This window comes from Acomys minous, assembly GCF_964271855.1.
Source record: "Acomys minous genome assembly, chromosome: 6".
Taxonomy (NCBI): Eukaryota; Metazoa; Chordata; class Mammalia; order Rodentia; family Muridae; genus Acomys; species Acomys minous.
In genome coordinates this window covers 129,295,486-129,314,567 of record NC_140487.1, presented here as the reverse complement: position 1 = coordinate 129,314,567, position 19,082 = coordinate 129,295,486, and the positions used below count along the sequence as shown (strand labels likewise).

The 19,082-nt window shown below is 52.8% G+C and overlaps 1 protein-coding gene and 1 long non-coding RNA gene across 2 annotated transcripts; one reads left to right on the top strand and one right to left on the bottom strand.

The window, feature by feature from the left end:
- Window positions 1–1,743: 1,743 nt before the first annotated feature.
- On the bottom strand, window positions 1,744–13,067 carry LOC311599927. Its single transcript, XR_014780063.1, has 4 exons — window positions 12,944–13,067; window positions 9,641–9,799; window positions 7,809–7,884; window positions 1,744–5,600 (listed from the first exon to the last, which is right to left on the bottom strand). It is a non-coding gene; the product is annotated as an uncharacterized lncRNA (long non-coding RNA).
- Window positions 9,149–14,825, top strand: VWA1 (von Willebrand factor A domain containing 1). Its single transcript, XM_084786050.1, has 4 exons — window positions 9,149–9,316; window positions 10,454–11,002; window positions 13,058–13,336; window positions 13,422–14,825. Exons 1-4 carry the CDS (start codon window positions 9,244–9,246, stop codon window positions 13,757–13,759), a joined length of 1,239 nt encoding a protein of 412 aa, XP_084642176.1. The 5' UTR covers window positions 9,149–9,243; the 3' UTR covers window positions 13,760–14,825.
- The last annotated feature ends 4,257 nt before the right edge of the window (window positions 14,826–19,082 follow it).

The window sequence follows — 19,082 nt, the reverse complement described above, 5'->3', positions numbered from 1 at the left end:
TGTATGGATTTGCATATGCCACAGTGTGTGTGCGTGTGTGTGTGTGTGTGTGTCTGTCTGTGTGTGTGTGTCTGTGTGACTGTGTGTGTGTCTGTCTGTGTGTGTGTGTGTGTGTGTGTGAGTAAGAGGACAACTGTTAGGCACTGGGAACCCCAGGGATAGAACTCAGGTTGTCAGTGTTGGTAGCATGTGCCTTAACCCCTGAGCCATCTCTTTGGTCCTCGGTGTGGGTTTCTGTAATGTTTAATGGCTGGGGAGGGGGGCTTTAAGTATATATGTTTTTGTAAACCCAGCAATATATTAAAAATATGCTTATTTAATTTACCTGGATTCTAATGCTAACAGATTTTTTAAATTTAAATTTTTATGAATCTATATAATTCGTCCTGGACCAGACCTCATCATCCTCCTGCCTCAGCCTTCCATGTACTGGAGTTACAGGTGTGTGCCACCATGCCCAGACCTGCAGCTCTCTCAGCCTCTCTTCTAATCTCCCAACCCTACGCAGGAGAGAGAAGGTTAGTGAAGGGAGGGGCCCCCTTTACTTCTCCTGGCTGTTTAGGGCCTACGGGTCTTTGAGGCTATACCAGTCTCCCTCAACACCAGCCTCAGCCAGCAGTCGCCTCCAGCCACTGCATCCAAAGCATTTCTCTTTGTCTGCTCCAAACCGCCACACCGTCCACCTCTGGTCTCTTCAAACAGCTACACGATGCACACCATGCCACACACTCCTTCTGGCCTCTCATCTGTATCCTCGGAGGCCCAGCCCCTCTCTGTGCTTGCCTTACCAGCTGGCAGAAGCCATGTCCTGCACGAGACAGTTGACGGCTGTGGGCAAACAAAACCCCAAGCTGAAACCCCACACTTGGGATTAAAACAAAAACATATTTACACAACATAACTGAGTTTACAAAGAAATCAAAACTTCCATTACATGGACCTAAATACATTTTTTTAAAAAAGGATCTGGCAGCACACTGTTTTGCCAGCAAGGCCCCAACGACGGTCAAGAGTTCAGCCTCTGACCAGGATTGAGTTAATTTTGTGGCCTCAAGCGCAGCGCGATGTGCGGCCTGGGTCAGGTCTCTTGGGTCTCTTTTGTGTCTTGGGGTTTTCCAACCTTCATCTGTGTCCAGCTTTGATTCCTTTCCTGATCAGACAGAGTGATGGAGCCAGCTGGTCGCCAAACTGCCCAGGAGTGCTTCCTCCGGAATGAGACCGCCTTCCCTCTCCTTCTGCCAGGAGCTGGTCTGGCCACCCCCATAGGTTAAAGATGAAGACTCTCCAGGGAAGCCCTTGGCTGGGGATTGGATCTGCCTGGCCCCACAGTCATCAAAACAACAGCTGGGCCTGGTGGGGGTGGGGCGGTGACCGTAAAGATCAACTCCTAAGCTTAAGTGGCTGCTGGCTGGGTGAGAAACTCTGTCTTAGCAGCTGCCTTAAGCACGCAGTTTCCGAAAGGTGTTTCCCGGCTTCCTAAGCTCATCTCGAAGCCTTGGGTGTCCTCCAGGTGGCCCTGGGAATGTCAGGGGGGGGGGGAGCAGGATGACTTAGGACTCCTCTCTCCCTCTCTCTCCCTCTCTCTCTCCCTCTCTCTCTCTCTCTCTCTCTCTCTCTCTCTCTCTCTCTCTCCCCACCCCCCCTTCTTTTTTTTTTTTTTTTTTTTGGTTTTTCGAGACAGGGTTTCTCTGTGTAGCCTTGGCCATCCTGGACTCACTTTGTAGACCAGGTTGCCCTCGAACTCACGGCGATCTTCCTGTCTCTGCCTCCCGAGTGCTGGGATTAAAGGCGTGCTCCACCACCACCCGGCTCCCCCCTCCTTTTTTAATTTGGTTTTTGGAGACAGAGTTTCTCTGTATTGCCTTGGCTGTCCTGAACTCACTTTGTAGACCAGGCTGGCCTGGAACTCACAGTGATCCACCTGCCTCTGCCTCCCAAGTGCTGGGATTAAAGGAATGCGCCACTATGCCCAGCCTGGGCATGTTTTCAAAGGACCGCTGTATGCACAGCATGGGGCATGGTGGTTTATAACTGTAATCTCAACACTGGGGAGGCAGAGGCAGGAAAATTACTGAGTTCGAGGGCAGCCCAGTCTATGAAATAAGACCATCACCGAACAAAAGACCACTGTGCTGTGAACGTAGCTGGGTAGAGCAAGGCATATCCTGGTGTTTCTGTGAGGCAGAGATGACCTTGGTTCCACTCATAGCATCGCAAAACATAACATAAGAGTCCTGTGGAGGCTGGCGGAGGTCTGTGGAGGGGTTGTGAAGAGCAGGGCTGTGCCAGCTGGTAGAGCAGAGCCTGGGTGCTGAGGCGTGACCTCACTCACCATACAACCAGATACAGATCTGGGTTGTTGTCCCCTTTTGGCCCTCTACAGAGGTCCAAAGCAGTCCTTCCCTTTCCACCACCATCTTTTTTTTTTTTTTTTAAGATTTATTTATTTATTTATTTATTTATTATATATCCAGTGCTCTGGGTGCATGTACACCTTCAGGCCAGAAGAGGGCATCATATCACATTATAGATGGTTGTGAGCTACCATGTGGTTGCTGGGAATTGAACTCAGGTCCTCTGGAGGAGCAGTCAGTCAGTGCCCTTAACCTCTGAGTTATCTCTCCAGCCCTCCAACACCATCTTGGCAGGTCCAGAAAAGGGGATTTTGCACTGCAGGAAGAGGTGAGGGCTGGCATGTCAGTCACAGTGCTCCCCTACTTGGGCCTGAGGCAGGCCTTTGCCTGGCCTACAGTCTCCTGCCTTGGCAGTACTCTGTCTGGACATAAGTATCTGTCTCCTAACGCTTACCTATCATGAGCTCATGACAGAGCCCTCTGCTTTAGAACCTGGGATCCTCATGTCTAGCCTGAAAGTCCAGAGCTGCTGAATTCTAGAAGGCCTTAGTCTCCCACCTCCCCTCCAACGCCTCAGGACTACAGATTTAAGCTTCAAGGTTGGCTAGCCAGGAGCTCCACTAAGGCACAGGCAGGCTCCTTTCCCAGTAACTGAGGGCCTGCCTCATACAAGGGAGCCTGGCTGGTGTGTGCACACATAGATGGCAGTGCCCTGTCATGGAGAAGACACTGGGCTCAGTGATGTCCCCCTCCCCCTCCCACCCCCTTACTTAAACCACGCATTCATTCACAAAGTATTTGCAGGCACACCCTCAGACCAGGAGGGGCCCTGGGTTTAGCCAGCTTTGTCCATGCTGCTTCAGGTCTACACTTAAGCCCTAAAGCCTTGCTCCTCTCTCAGGCATGTGGGTTGAGCTCTGGTGGAGAGGCAGGAACTGAGCCAGAGGTGGGGCTGGTGAGTAGGAACAGACAGAACCATCCTAGCCCTAAGAGCACAGGCCACTCCTCGGTCCCCACTGCTGGAAAACTTCCCTTCAAGACTACCTGGACCCTCCTTGGGGATGGGACTTGGATCACCTCTTACAGAAGCACTCCAGCCAAGACCCAAAGCCGGGGGTCCCATGTCAGGATGGAGCATTCCTGTTCAGCTAGGGGCACATTTGGGGCTTGAAGTCTATCTCTGGTGGTTGTTTTCCTGGAACTGTGGAGTCAGCCGTCTGCAGCCAGCAGTTGCTACTTTGTGGGTTCTTTTTTCTTCCACCCTTTCAACCCTCTAACATTAGATATGAGAGGAAAAGAGAAAAGAAATCCTTGAATAAAGTCAGGGGTGGGGAAGGGGACGATGTCAGGGTTGTCAAGCTCCTTGGGGCAAGTTTCATCTTTGGCATCAGGATATCTAATTTCCTCGTTTCACACACAACTACTTAATAAACCGCAACCAGCAGGTTCCAATAGCAACCCCAAGCTGCCTCATAAGGCCTTAGCATTAACATACCCTCTGAAAAGCCTCTGGAATTCTAAACTGTCTACAGTTAGCAAATTCACACCCCAGCTAGAGCAGGAGGCACATCATAGTTGCTGCAAAGCAGCCCCATATCCCCATACCTGGGATTAAAACGAAAACATGGTCTTTTTCAAATTAGGATTTAAAATTTTTATGTCATGTACATTGGTGTTTTGCCTGTATGTATGTCTGTGTGAGGGTGTTGGATCCTCTGGAACTGGAGTTACAGACAGTTATGAGCTACCATGTGGGTGCTGGGAATTGAACCTGGGTCCTCTGGAAGAGGATCCAGTGCTTTTAACCACTGAGCCATCTCTCCAGCCCCATGAAAACATATTCTTATATTTCTGTGTATTTAAAGAAACCAAGCCAGAGCCGGGCGTGGTGGCACACGCCTTTAATCCAAGCGCTTGGGAGGCAGAGGCAGGTGGATCGCTGTGAGTTTGAGGCCAACCTGATCTACAAAGCGAGTCCAGGACAGCCAGGGCTACACAGAGAAACCCTGTCTCAAAAAAAACCAAGAAAAGAAAAGAAAAAAAGAAAGAAAGGAAGAAAAGAAATGAAACCAAGCTGCGCATGGTGGTATACACCTTTAATCCCAGCACTCGGGAGGCAGAGGCAGGCAGGTCTTTATGAGTTCGAGGCCAGCTTGGTCTACACAGCGAGTCCAGGAGTGCCAAGGCTACATAGAGAAACCCTGTCTCGAAAAAACAAACAAACAAACAAAAGAAATCAAAATTTCAAAATTCTCACTACAGCCATCCTTGCCTCACCCCAAGCCCTTCCCAGCCTCTCCTAGCATTCAGAATCCCATCAGCCTCCCTATGGTCTGAAAGCTACAAACATTGCCTGGCTTGCTTCCTCTGTCTCAGGCCAAGCATCCTGCATGTATATGCACACCTACCCACAGCCCTCCGGGTCTTGACACTTGCTGTTGCCTCTGCCTCTAACTTTCCCTTCCCACAGCTCCTACCCCAGGGCCCCCACTGATTCCCTGCTCACACAGTTAAATCTTCTTTAGGGAAATTAGTAGCCCTGGGTATTAGCTACTTCTGTATAGCTGTGACCGCAATAGGAGAACTGACAGCAACAATGTGGTGGCGCACGCCTTTAATCCAGCACCTGGGAGGCAGAGGCAGGCAGATCTCTGGGTTCAAGGTTAGCCTGGTCTACAGAGTGAGTTCCAGGACAGCCAGGGCCACACAAAGAAACCCTGTCTCAAAACTCCCCACCCCTGAAAGATTTGCTTTATATCTTAGGGCTCAAAAGTCTTTCACTCATTCCATTGTGGTGGGGAAGGCACGGTACAGCTCAGACCACAGCAATAAAACGTTCTTCGTCGTACAGCAGCACAGGAAGCAGTGAGCAGCAATGCGAGCCGGCGGCTGGTCTTTAACCCTCAAAGACTAGACCAGTTAGGCATAACTTACAACAGGTCACAAACTCCTATAGTTTCACGGGCTCCCCCAAAAAGCCAGTAGGTGGGGGGTAAGTGTTGAAAGCATGAGTCTGGGGGACCGTTTCAGGTTCATATCATGACACCCCGACATCTTTGCTAGCATGGAGCTTTCTTGCTCAGTCCTTGTCTGGCAGCACTGGGAGGGCAGGGCTTGGCCCAGGACGTTGTGTCCTCTGTTCAGAGATTGAGGTGATGGACGTGGGTAAGTAAAAGGGAGGGTTGCCTTAATCCCGTGCTCAGGCTACTCACCAAGCTATTTTTGTCTTCCCCGACGACACTCTAGCTGCGAAGAAAGTGGATTCGGGTCAGTTCTGGACCCTGAGGATGAAAAAGGACCCTACATCTCCAGACCCAGTCCTCAGGCGCTGACACCTGCCTCACCAAAACTGGTCTAAAAGAAAGTATACTGGACAGCAAGGTGGAGTGGAGAGACCTGCTGCCCCTCGACAGCTGTGAGATGGGGTCATAGGGTTCAGGCTCACCCCATTCCACTGTCCCAGGCCTCCTGAAACTGCTGCCAATATAGTCTACTTTTTTTGTTTTGTTTTGTTTTTTGTTTTTCGAGACAAGGTTTCTCTGTGTAGCCGTGGCTGTCCTGGACTCCCTTTGTAGATCAGGCTGGCCTTGAACTCACAGAGATCCGCTTGCCTCTGCCTTCCGAGCTCTGGGATTAAAGGGGTGCACCACCACCGCCCGGCTAATATGCTATGCTTTTGTGTTTTGCTGTGTGCGTGGGTTTTCATGTGAGATATAAAAAACAAGATAAGCCGGGCGTGGTGGCACATGCCTTTAGTCCCAGCTCTTGGGAGGCAGAGGCAGGCGCATTGCTGTGAGTTCGAACCCAGCCTGGTCTACAAAGCAAGTCCAGGACAGCCAGTTACATACGGAAATGAAGTCACAAGAAAGGGAAAAAGAAAAATGACCCTTGGGAACATTTCAGCCTGGTGGAGCGGGAGAAGTTCCTTCTTGGCACTAGTCCTAGTTAGCACAGAGTCATCTGAAAAGGAGGTCTCGGTTGAGGGATCCCCAGATCAGGCTGGTCTCTGAGCATGTCTGTGAGGGATTGCTTTGTGTGTTAGCTGATGTAGGAGGGCCCAACCCACTATGGACTGTACCCTAACCTCAGCGAGTGGTCCTGGGCTGTGTAAGAAAGCTAGCTATGCATGAGTCAGTGAGCAAGAAAAAGAAACAAAAATAACAACGTGACAAACAGCAACTCATAGTTAGGGTGGAGGGGTTAGGGAAGGGCAGGGAGTTCTGTCCTCGCCTGGGGTCAAGGGTCAGGTCAGAGGCCCCAGGAGCTGCCCTTTTCCCTGGGGTTGAACATGACCACAGCCATCTGTGAACAAAAGGCCCTTCTTCTCCGCAGAAGCCTGACTGTGGGAGGAAGGAACACTCCCTCTGGTCCTTGGTTGGAGGCAGGGGCGCTCTGCTAAGAGCAGTGTGTCTGGCTTTCAGGAAAGCCTTCCACCTGCCTGCAGACAGACAGGGCGGGCCAGCTCCTCAAGGAAGTGAGACACAGGACTCCCTGGCCCGAGCTAACGCTTATGGGGGCAGGATAGACTTAGCAAGAAGGGCTGTCCTTCCTCTTGCGTTCCTAGACTGACAGGAACAAGCAGGGGCTGTCTGCGGAGGCTGAGGACCAAGAGGTCAAGGTCACCTCAGCTTGGCCCATCTTTGCCTGTGACCACATTTCTGCCCTTTCCCCTCCCATGAGCCTGTCTCCCTTTAGAGGAAAAAGGAAGAAAAAAAAAAGCTTCTAGACTATTCTGTTTGTGCTTCCTTTGGTGTCTGCCTCAAACCCAGACCTGACTCTTTACTGTTGCACTCCTGGCTGCTCCCATATCCTTTAGAATGTCTGTGTGTTTTCTGGAGGCAGAGAGCACTGTAAAACAAAAGGAGACTTTTTTTTTTCTTTGTGGCCGAGCAGGGGGTAAGGATGATGGGAAAGGTCTCCCAAGGGATTTGGCAGCAGAAGCAACTTGGCCTGAGCTCAAGTCAGCCAGGTAGCCTGGCTTGGACGGGGCTGGGTGGAGACTGAGCCTCCTGTGCTGTCTCCATCTGACATCTGACGGGGAGGCCAAAGTAAGGAGGGGAGCTAATCCCTGAAGGCCCGAGTCACAGAAGACCTGCTCACTTTTTCCAGAAGGGATGGAAACAGGGCAGGCTGAAGTGTGACTGTAGCCCTGAGGGCTGCGAGCCTCTGCTCCCTGGCAGAGCAAGCCTGAGGTAAAAGGGTCCTGATGGATCCCCACAGCACCATCGCCACAGCAATCTTTTGTATTAAGAACCCCACCCCCCACCCCGCCTGGAGCGGCATACTCTTGGAGGGACTCACACACACAGCTCCCATCCTCAAGGCTCAGGCAGAAGCATCAAGCACTTTCTGGTCCGTTCAGACAGAGCCTTGAGGTCTGTGGAGTGACGCCAACACCCAGTGCCAAGATTCCCGGCAAGGGGGTGGGGGACGGCAGCAGGACATAGCTCTTACTTGTTCCTGCAGCAAGCTTCCTTTTTTAGGCAAAGCCAAGCTCAGGCACAGTCCTCAAGGCCCCGCAATGTCTCACCTGCCAGAAATGGAGGAAGGAAAACCATTGAGTCCCATCCGTCCTCCCTGCTGAGCGTCCTCTCGCTGAGGGTGGGAAGGGAGGCGACATCCTGCCAGACACCTCACCCCCACCCCCAGTGTGTGCCTCCCCCCAACACTGTAATTCCTCTACAGAAAAAAACATCTCAGGAGGGCACCCGCCTGTGCAGCCCTCCTGAGGGGCTCAGTATCTGTGGACAACACTTGTAGCCAGCCTCCTTTGGTTTGGTCTTGGCACTGACTGAAGGACCCTGCTCTGAATCACCACCAGTGGGTCTCTGGTCCCGCTGGGGTCTGATCTGGGCATAGCCCTGGGTAGGGTATAGGACGGCAATAGCCCATGATGGTCACACGGGATAGGTTCTGACCGCCTGACTTCTCCTTTTATCTTTTCTTCTAAGAATTCCGCTGAGAGTTCTGGCAAGGTGGGGGCTTTTCGTTCTGTAAAAAGCTCAGATGCTAGGGCTGGAGAGACGGCTCAGAGGTCAAGAGCGCTGGCTCTTCTTCCACCGAAGGTCCTGAGTTCAATTCCCAGCAACCACATGGCGGCTCACAACCATCTATAATGAAATCTGGTGTCCCCTTCTGGCACTGGTGTGCAGGCAGAACCCTGTATACATAATGAATAAATAAATGTTTTTGTTTTTGTTTTAAAGCTCATATGCTCCCGTCTCCTCTTAAGACAGTGTTCTCAGCCTGCTGCGGTGGCACAGGCCTGAAATCCCAGCACTCAGGGAAGCAGAGGCAGGCAGATGTCTGTGAGTTCGAGGCCAGGCTGGTCTACAAAGCAAGTCCAGGGCAGCCAAGGCTACATAGAGAAACCCTGTCTGGAAAGGCCAAAACCAACAAAAAAGACAGTGTCCTTGCCGGTCAGTCTTAGAGAAAATCGGTTGCGCCTGCAGCTTGCAGCCAAGCTGAGACCTTGTTGAGAGGAGGCTATTTCTTTGTAAAGTCCCACTTTTAAGGCTCCCTTGGCCCTGTCTTCGGGAGCTTGGCAGATTAGGATCTTTGGGGAGTTCTAAGGAGTAGGGGGAGAGGAGAGAGGTGGAGAATATGGACGACACATTATCGCAGCCTGCAAAGGAGAGATGGGGCTGTTTGCTAGTTCGTGCCCACACCTATGTGCCTTTGTAGTCGCTGCGTGTCACCGCAAGTCTGGGACGGCTGTGGCACGTATCTCAGTTGCAGTCCATGCAGATTGGCCTTTGCGCGCGCGCCTCCCAGGCAAGGGCGTGGCCGCGCGAGTGGGTGTGGCTTCTCAGAGGTGGGTGGGCCTGCCCAGCCGTAGGAGAGCAAGTTAGCTGCCAGCTGTGGTCAGGAGCCCGCCACTCCCGGCGCGATGCTGTTCTGGACCGCGCTCAGCTTGGCTTTGAGTCTGCGACTGGCACCGGCGCTGAGCCGCGTAGAGCGCGGTAAGTGTGGCGGAACCTGGATTCCAAGCCCTGACAGCCCATCGGCTGCTGCCCACGCGAGTCATGAAGTGTCCAGGTGCAGCAGTGGGACGAATGGGCGGGAAAGGCCGGGGTTGGGGGTTGGGGAACGGGTGGGACTCACGCCAGCACCTCAGCCACCTGCGGTGGGCCCTCCTGGGCATTCTTGGTGACTCTACTGAGCAAGCGCTGGACAAGGAGCGGCGGCGGCAGCGGCGGAGGCCCGGTCTGCCCCGCCCCGCCCTGCCCCGCCCCTCAGATAGTGGAGAAAGATGTTTGAGAGGCCTCCCTGACTCAGTTCCTTACCTCTGGAAGGTCCCTCGGTAGAAAGGAGGTAAGAAGATTGGAATGGCCCCACCGTAAGCGGGAAGCCCCAACGCCAGGACTAGATCGAGGCACCCTGAGAGCCACTGCCTACTTGAGACTTAGTAATGGAAGGTTGCATCAGTGCCTCAGCCGGCTAGGCTGGAAGAAAAGGGAATAAAAGTGGAGGCTCTCTAGACACTGGTTGGGTCCTCAGGCTGTTGGGGGGGGGGGGGTATATCCTGCTTTCTTGGTACAGATGAAGGGGGCAGTGGGGGCAAGAGGAGTGATGTCATCTGTAACTGGGGTCAGGGACTCCAGCCTGGCCATCTGATGGGCAAGGAGGGCTGTCCAGGGTTTTGTCTTCCCTGTCCCTTCACTTTTGCTTTCTCATCCTCTCCTGTGGTCCCCATTGCTGTGCATGCTTAGAGCCCATTGCTTCACCTGGAAGCTGAGTTACCTAGCTTAACTCTATCCTGGAGATGGCCCTCCTGAAAATAAAGCCTCTCCTGGAGGCCTAGGCCTGGGCTCCGGGCTCCACCTGTTTGCAGCAGTGCCTCTTTCTCTATGTAAGGAACACAAGGGCAGCCCAGGATGCGTAAGTGTATGGCCACTGTAGAGTTGGGAACCCGTGGAGTATGGGACTTTCGCTGGCTTATAACCTCTTAGTGTGGATTCTACAACCAGTGTCTTTGGGCAGAGGCAAGCACACGCTCCAAGCCGCTCAGGCCTTTGGGCGTGGTTCCGCTCTGGGCATGGGGCTGTCTCGGGGCCCACCTGGACTGAACTCCTTGTCTTTTCCTCTCGGTCCCACAGCATCGGCCCTGCAAGGGGACCTGTTGTTCCTGCTGGACAGCTCAGCCAGTGTGTCACACTATGAGTTTTCAAGAGTTCGGGAGTTTGTGGGGCAGCTGGTGTCTGGAATGCCTTTTGGACCCGGGGCTCTACGTGCTAGCCTGGTGCATGTGGGCAGCAGGCCACACACGGAGTTTACTTTCGATCAGTACGGCTCAGGCCAGGCTATCCAGGATGCCATACGTGCTGCGTCTCAACGTATGGGTGACACCAATACAGGCCTGGCACTGGCTTATGCCAAAGAACAATTGTTTGCTGAGGTAGCAGGTGCCCGGCTAGGGGTTCCCAAGGTACTGGTGTGGGTGACAGATGGGGCCTCCAGTGACCCTGTGGGGCCCCCGATGGAGGAGCTCAAGGACATGGGTGTCACCGTCTTCATCGTCAGCACTGGCCGGGGCAACCTGTTGGAGCTGCAGGCAGCCGCCTCCGCTCCTGCTGAGAAGCACCTACATTTTGTGGATGTGGATGACCTTCACATAATTGCCCCGGAGCTTCGGGCCTCCATTGCTGGTAGGTGGGAAGAGGCAGGGCCTGGGACCCCCGAGCTGACAGCTAGCTGCATGGGGAGGATCTCGACTGAGACTGGGGGGTGGGGGGGATGAGGGGGTCGGGGGTGGGTGGTGGTGGTGGGGCTGGGTGGTGGTGGTGGTGGGGGTTAGCTCATGAGCCCCATGCCCTTGAGGATGCAGCAGTGGGGGACGGGGGTGACTCCCACGTCTTCGGCATACTGTCCAGGAACATACTCCTGCGTGCCTTCATGTACCCTGACACCTGGGCTATAGAGGCACAGTGGCGAGTCTGAGTGACCGCTTCAAGATGGGACTTCCAGGCACGTGTAGGACAATGAACTGAGTGCTAATGTGGGGGAAGGGCATGTGGAGGGGCTAAGGACAGAGGATAAAGGAGGTACAAGACTCCCCCCTCCCCCGCCCGGGAGGGGGTCTCTGCCTCTGGCATCATGTGCCTTTGTGTGTATCCAGGGCCAAATGGCTTGGCCGACCCACCATTTCTGGTGGGAAAGGTGAGCCGAATAGGCCAGGGATTGTCTCCTACAGAGCTCAGGGCCTACCTATTCCACAGTCAGGGAGGGGTTTGAGCTGGTTTCCCTCTTGTTCATTGTCCGATCTGCTGGGGAAGCCAGAAGAGGGAAGACCCGCCATAGGACCTAAGCACCAGCTTTCTACTGGACTCCTATAACCCAGTCAGCCAAGGAGAAAGGGCTGGAGACTAAGGGCCTATCTTTGGCTCTGGAAAATGCTATTGCTCCAGGGTAGCATTCTCTCTCTTTTGTTTGTTTGTTTGTTTGTTTGTTTTTCTAGACAGGGTCTCTCTGTGTAGCCTTGGCTGCCTGGACTCATTTTGTAGACCAGGCTGGCCTTGAATTCACAGAGAACCGCGTGCTTCTGCCTCCCAAGTGCTGGGACTAAAGACGTGCGCTATCACGCCCGGCCCAGGGTAGCATTCTTACCAAACCCCTTACTGTGGGTTTGTCACCTACACTAAAGAAGAAGGGGTTGGTCTGTGTGTTGGGAAGGAGTAAATGCCCTGGTAGCCTCTAGGCCCAGATGAACCTGGAAAGAGGGGCAGAAGGAGAAAAGGCTGTCATTAGAGACAAACATTTGTATCTAAGGTCAGAATCTGAGTGGGAGGCTGGACAGGAAAGTGAGTGCCCAGGTGACCAGACTTAGCAACTAGCTAGTAAGAAAGTCAAGCATGCCTTTAATCCCAGCACTCGGGAGGCAGAGGCAGGCAGATCGCTGTGAGCTCGAGGCCAGCCTGGTCTACAGAGCGAGTCCAGGACAGCCAAGGCTACACAGAGAAACCCTGTCTCAAAAGACAAAAAAAAAAAAAAAAAAAAAAAAAAAAAAAAAAGAAGAAGAAGAAGAAGAAGAAGAAGAAAGTCAAGATCTGCATGGCCTGCCCAGCCTTCCCTGGGTATTGATCAGATGGCTGGCTGTGTTTGTTGTCGTAAGGCCAGGAGTGCATTCTGGAGTTCCCCCCCCCAAAGTCTCTTGTTTAGGACGGACCCACACTTTCCTCAGTCTTAGGTCCTGGGGTTGACACATTTTCACTGACCCAGGGGCCACTACATGTAGTCTCCCAACTCCTGGCCGAAGCTTCTGGTCTGTTTCCCTCCTCTACAACTGTTCAGAATATGGTTCACAACAGATTTTGTTCTGGCCACACAGTCTTGGGAGCCTGTCCTCTGTTCTTAGATAATACTGTAGACACTGCCACCTTTAAGGGACCTTCATCCAGCCTGTTTTCTGGATAAAAGGAAGCCACTGTATCTTACAGATCTGGGTTTGTGGGTAAACTGGGCAGGAAATTTTATAATGGGGCCCGGAGTTGGGGACTGTACTCTTCTGTCCTTCCACCAGCCCAGTCAGAGTTTTATAGTCATTAGCACACCCACCTGGCTCCTGCCCTCTCCTTGGCAGAAGGCCTCACCTGTTTTATTGGGGCTCCAATCTTCGGGGTCCTCTCCGGATCAGTGAGGGCCCCACTCGGTGACGCGGACAAGGCCGCTTCTGTTCCCTGACCCCAGCACTACATCATCCTTAGATGCGATGCGGCCACAGCAGCTTCATGCCTCAGAGATTCTGTCCAGTAGCTTCCGCCTCTCCTGGCCGCCCCTGCTGACAGCAGACTCTGGTTACTACGTGCTGGAGCTGGTGCCCAGCGGCAAGCTGGAAAGCACAAGACGCCAACAGCTGCCTGGGAATGTCACCAGCTGGACCTGGACAGACCTCGACCCGGACACAGATTATGAAGTGTCGCTGCTGCCCGAGTCCAATGTGCACCTCCTGAAGCCCCAGCGCGTGCGAGTACGCACGCTGCAAGGTGAGGCATAGGTGGGTACCTCCTGGGAGGTCAGGGTGGCACGCGCGGGGCACCCCGTCCACTCAGCCACCCTCTTCCTCCGCAGAGGAGGCCGGGCCGGAGCGCATCGTCATCTCGCACGTGAGGCAGCGCAGCCTCCGCATAAGCTGGGCCCCCGCGCTTGGCCCCGACTCAACTCTCGGCTACCACGTACAGCTCGGGCCTCTGCGGGGCGGCTCGCTGCAGCGCGTGGAGGTGCCGGCGGGCCACAACAGCACCACCATCCAGGGCCTGACGCCCGGCACCGCGTACCTGGTGACAGTGACTGCCGCCTTCCGCTCGGGCCGCGACAGGGCGATGTCCGCCAAGGCATGCACGGCCTCTGGCGAGCGGACCCGCGCCCCGCAGCCCGTGCGCCCCGAGGCCGGACCGCGGGAGCCGTGACCCGCCTGCCCGAGGGTCCCTCTTCCCCGGCCCCGAGAGAGAGGGGCGCCGCCGCTGCGGAGACCGAGGTTTTCCTCGTGGGTGGGGAGGGGGTAGGATGCCGGTCCTGCCTTTGACCCGCGTGATTCCTCCGGTCGTTTCCCTTCTGGTCATCCCGGACACCGTCCTCCTCGCCTGACTCCCAGGAAACCTGTGGCAGCTCTGGTAGCCGAACGCACGATGACAATCCTCTCCGGTCGCCAGTGGAGCTGAGCATTTGGCGGGGAGATGGACGGCGTCTGAGTTCAGGTTGAAGAGACGAGACCCAGGCCAAGCATTCAAGAGAGGAGGCCGCAGGGTTGCCCGTCTGTCCCAAAGGCCGCGCCCTCTGGTGGCAAGGACTCCACGTGGCTTGGAGGAGGGAGTGCCCAGGACCATTCAGGTCGTGCCTGTGCATAGAAAAGTGGGTGGGAAAAAGGAGATTGGTGTAGGCAGGATTCCCAAAGAGGGAAAGAAAACCTAGGAAAAGTTACTGAAGGACGGGGGGGGGGCGTGGGGGGGGGCGTGGGCTGATGATGTTGCCAAGCAGTTTCCATCAAGATCTTCTGCCAGCCTGGAGACCCGCATCTGACAGGGACACTGGCCCCGCCTTCCTGGCCAGGATATGCACGGGGCTATCAGTGTCTGAGATGCCCGTCTTTTCTTTCGCAGGAACAGGATGAGAGAGACTTTGGCATTTAGGACCTTGGGGATAGGAAACCGGCTGCTATGACAGGCTCTCAGGGAGCCTCCTGTTTTAGTGTGGGGACAGGAACAAACAATATTCTCCAAGTCTGCAACATCTAGCCCCAAGGTGTCATGCTAGTGGGCTACTTCCTGTCATCACCTACCACGCCGGGGGCTTCTGACAGCCAAGGGTGTCCCTATGAAGGCAGAGCCTGTCCTCCCAGAACCACTTGCCCTTCCCCACGCTCGCTCGCTCACTTCATCTCTCTTTCCCACTAATGACCCAGACTCTAACAATACAGTAAGTCAGATATAAACTGTGCCTTCAGTCTCATTAAAAATGCTTTATTTTTCATCAGAACTCTTCCCCAACTGTGTACATTCGTGGGCAGCATGGCAGGTTGGGCATCCAGGGTTTGTTGTGTCTGGGGAGGAGGGGGGCAGGTCTGCAGCAGCAGCAGCAGCAGCATCTGCACGCTGGTGGTTTAGCTTTCTGTCCCTCCCTGTTCCTCTGTGCACCAGGGCCTCCCCTCCACCCAGGAGCCACTGTTGGAGCAGGTCAACTTGCTGCTGCTGCTGCTACAACTCAGAGGACCGGAGGCCTGGCTTTACAGGCTCTCCTTACACTCCTTGGGTGAGGGCTGTGTATGAGCCCAGCAGGGGTGGCTTTCCTGGGGACTTGCCTATCACTATTTGGCAAGAACCTGAGTGGGCATTGCAGGGCTCACCCCAGACACCCAAAGGAGCAGCGTCCATCCACCGAATGTGTTCTGCACCCGTGGGAGGTGGCTAGAGATACAAGCCCTAGCCCGATGGTAGAGCAGAAGCCGCTGGCGGCGGCAGGGGGGTGAGTCCCCTCTCCCTGCTTCCTTGTCAGTCCAGGAAGCCTGTGTGTGCACCTATAGGCCTCATGTCCACACCCCTATCTGTCGATCAATACTTGCCTATGGAGCTCAGAGATTTCCTCTGATCTCAATTACCAGTCCAGAGTATGAGGCTATCTGTATCCAGGATGATAAAAGATTCAGGTTTGGCATGTGGGCTCCGCATCCCCCTAAAATACGGAAGTTCCTCCACATAATTTGTGTCTCCACCTTGTTCTCTCAAATGATTGTAGGTCAAAGTCTATTGGCCACTGTAAAGAGTCACACGGAGTTAGGCCTGACTTATTGAATGCTCAGCAGGTGGCGGAAGAGAAGCAGAGGGTCATTTATTAGCGTTCATTTTGGTTTTAGCTTGGTTTTTTGAAACAGGGTTTCTCTGTGCAGCCTTGGCTATACTGGACTCACTTTGTAGACCAGACTGGCCTCGAACTCACAGAGATCTGCCTGCCTCCCGAGTGTGGCCCAGCTGAAATTGGTTCCTCCTCCTCCTCCTCCTCCTTCACCTCCTCTTCCTCTTCTTGATTTATGTATTTATTATGTGTACAGTGCTCTGCCTGCATGTACACCTGCACACCAGAAGAGGGCACTAGATCTCATTATAGATGGCTGTGAGCCACCATGTGGTTGCTGGGAATTGAACTCAGGACTGCTGGAAGAGAAGCCAGTGCCCTTGACCTCTGAGCCATCTCTCCAGCCCATGGAGTTGGCTCTTTCATTCCACTTTTACATGTATTCAAAGGTTTAAACTCCACTTGCCAGGCTTGTGTGACAAGCGCCTTTATCTGCCAAGCCATCCTGCCAGCTCCAGGAAACAATTTAGTGGGATAGGATTTTCCTATGCGCTGTTTGCCACACACAACAGCCCCTGCCCCCCTGTGCTCCCTCTGGCCCCGAGTCTACAGTATCTGGGATGATGGGCAGTAGCAGATGCCATCCAAAACTTCACATGCCAAGAACAGCCACATAAAACACCAGAAAGGGCTGCCATGTGGTTTTCCTGGTTGAGAACCATGCAAAATGAAGCATCTAGGAAGCTAGTGGGCAGGACTGAGAATATTCTGGATGCTCTGAGGGGTGTCAGGGGAGGCTGCTGCAAGTGCTGGCACCTGTGGGCTCGTGGCCGTTTGCACACGGCAGAGGGTAGTGAGGCTAAAACCTGCCCCCTGTTCTTGACGAAGGTCTCTGCTCTCCAGCTTTTGAAGCTCTTGGGATGAAGCTGTTGTGAGAACAGTGGGGCAGTCTGGAGTCTAGCTCCCTAGGAAGTTCAAGAACGCCTCTGCAAGCAGGGCGTGGTGGCGCACGCTTTAATCCTAGCACTCGGGAGGCAGAGGCAGGTGGATCCCTGTGAGTTCGAGGCCAGCCTGGTCTACAAAGTGAGTCCAGGACAGCCAAGGCTTCATAGAGAAATCCTGTCTCCAAAAAACAAAAAAAGAAATAAAAGAATGCTTCTGCAGTCAAGGAGTACCCAGAATAGCTACGGCCACCTTGGAGCTGTGTGGATTCTACAATGACAGTAGTAAAGTCTGCTAAACCTCCCAGAAACGCAGCCCCGAAGATGGCCTCTTGCTAGGGAAGACAAGACAGGAGAGGAACCCTGAAGTTCAGATGCAATAGCTGTGTCTCTCCTGCCTTTTTTTTTTTTTCCTGAGATGAAGTGTTCTTTCACAGGGGGGAAAAAAAGTTCTGACCGGGCGTGGTGGTGCACACCTGTAATCTCAGCACTTTGGGAGGCAGAGGCAGGCAGATCTCTGTGAGCTCCAAGCCTGCCTGGTCTACAAAGCGAGTCCAGGACAGCCAAGGCTACCCAGAGAAACCCTATCTTGAAAAAAATAAATAAATATAATTATTTTATTTTTAAAGTTTATTTATTTTTGAGACAAGGTCTTTCTATGTAGTCCTGGCTGTCGTGGAGCTTGAAATGCAGACCAATCTGAACCAGAACTCAGAGAGATCCAATGGTTTCCACCTTCCAACACTGGGATTAAAGGTGTGTGCCACCAGCCTGGGTAAAAGTCAACCAATGTCATGTCTTCCCATGGAGAGGAGTGTGGTGAACTAGGGGTACCAGACAGACTCCAAGCTAGGGGGCTGTCCCCGCCTTCAGTGAGAGCAGGAGCCAGCTGAGGCAGGTGTTGTGAGAGGTGTGACGGTCCTGGGCAGGGATAATCACCGGCTGCCTCCTATCACAAATGCCAGTTAGCTCACTGCGATTAAATATGGCCTTGCAACCAGAGAGCTTTTTAAAGAAGTAAGGCTCGGGGCTGAGAGATGGCTCAGCAGGTAAGAGCACTGGCTGCTCTTCCAGAGGTCCCTGGTTCAATTCCCAGCACCCACATGGCAGCTCACACCTGTCTGTAACTCCTGTTCCAGGAGATCTGACACCCTCACACAGACATATATGCAGGTGAAACACCAGTGTACATAAAATTAAAAAAATAAATAAGGTAGGAGCTGTAGAGATGGCTCAGAGGTTAAGAGCACTGACTCCTCTTCCAAAGATCCTGAGTTCAAGTCCCAGCAATCCCATGGAGGCTCACAACCATCTATAATGAGTTCTGGTGCCCTCTTCTGGTATGGAGGTGTATGTGCAGGCAGAGCACTGTATACATAATAGTAAATAAATCAATCTTTTAATTAATTAATTTTAAAAAAGAAGTAGGCCTCAGGGGCTTGAGAAATGGATGGCTCAGTGGTTAAGAATACTTGTTGACACCTTTAATCTTGCTTACTTTGAAAACAAAACAAAAAACAGAAAACCAAAAAAAAAAAAAGGCCTCAAAAAATAAAATAAAAACAAAAGCATTTGCTGCTCTTGCCGACGACCTGGATTCAGTTCCTAGCGTTCACGTTAGGCAGCTTACAACGGTTTCTAACTCTAGCCTGGGGGATACATCACCTCTAGGATCAGCAGGTACCTGTACTCACACGCACCTCACACGCGCGCACACACACCCACACCTATACATAACAAAAAAAATCACAAAAAGAATCTTTTTTGTGTGCATATGGAAAGTGCTTTATTGTATCATGTCAATATACTACAAGTAGTATTTCCAAATAATATAAATGTAATCCACAGACTTAATTAATTAAAAATCAAATGATCCAGGAACTTTTCTTCCTTGGTTTTTCCACAGGTATTACTCTAGTAGCTCTGAGTGTTCAGTCCCTGCAATAGTCAGGCTGGCTCCTTGTGTAAACTCCCTCTGACGTTCACTGCTTGCACTAATTGCTTGGTTTCCATGTTCTGATCTCACAGCGTTGCCTGGAACACCCTGGCTCTGCTTGAAGGTTCCCTGGAGATGCTGGCACAAACTTTCTTTCTCATCATAGTAAATGGAGATGTCACCTGTTGATGTGTGGACAACTTCATCTATGTCAATGGCAAGTGCATTTTTATGGTTATCGGACAGTGAAGTGACCTTTTCTTTTCTATTTATTTATTTATTTATTTATTTATTTTTTGAGACAGGGTCTCTCTCTGTGTAGCCTTAGCTCTCCTGGACTCGCTTTGTAGACCAGGCTGACCTCGAACTCACAGTGATCCACCTGCCTCTGCCTCCCACGTGCTGGGATTAAAGGCGTGCGCCACCATGCCCGGTGACCTTTTCTTTTAATACCTGAAGCACCTCTTAGGCTACAAGTTATTCTGATAGATCAATTTTACACTGTAACAGCAACTTGGATACATGAGCAAAAGCCTGCTTCACCCCTCAGAGAACTCAGTGATACTG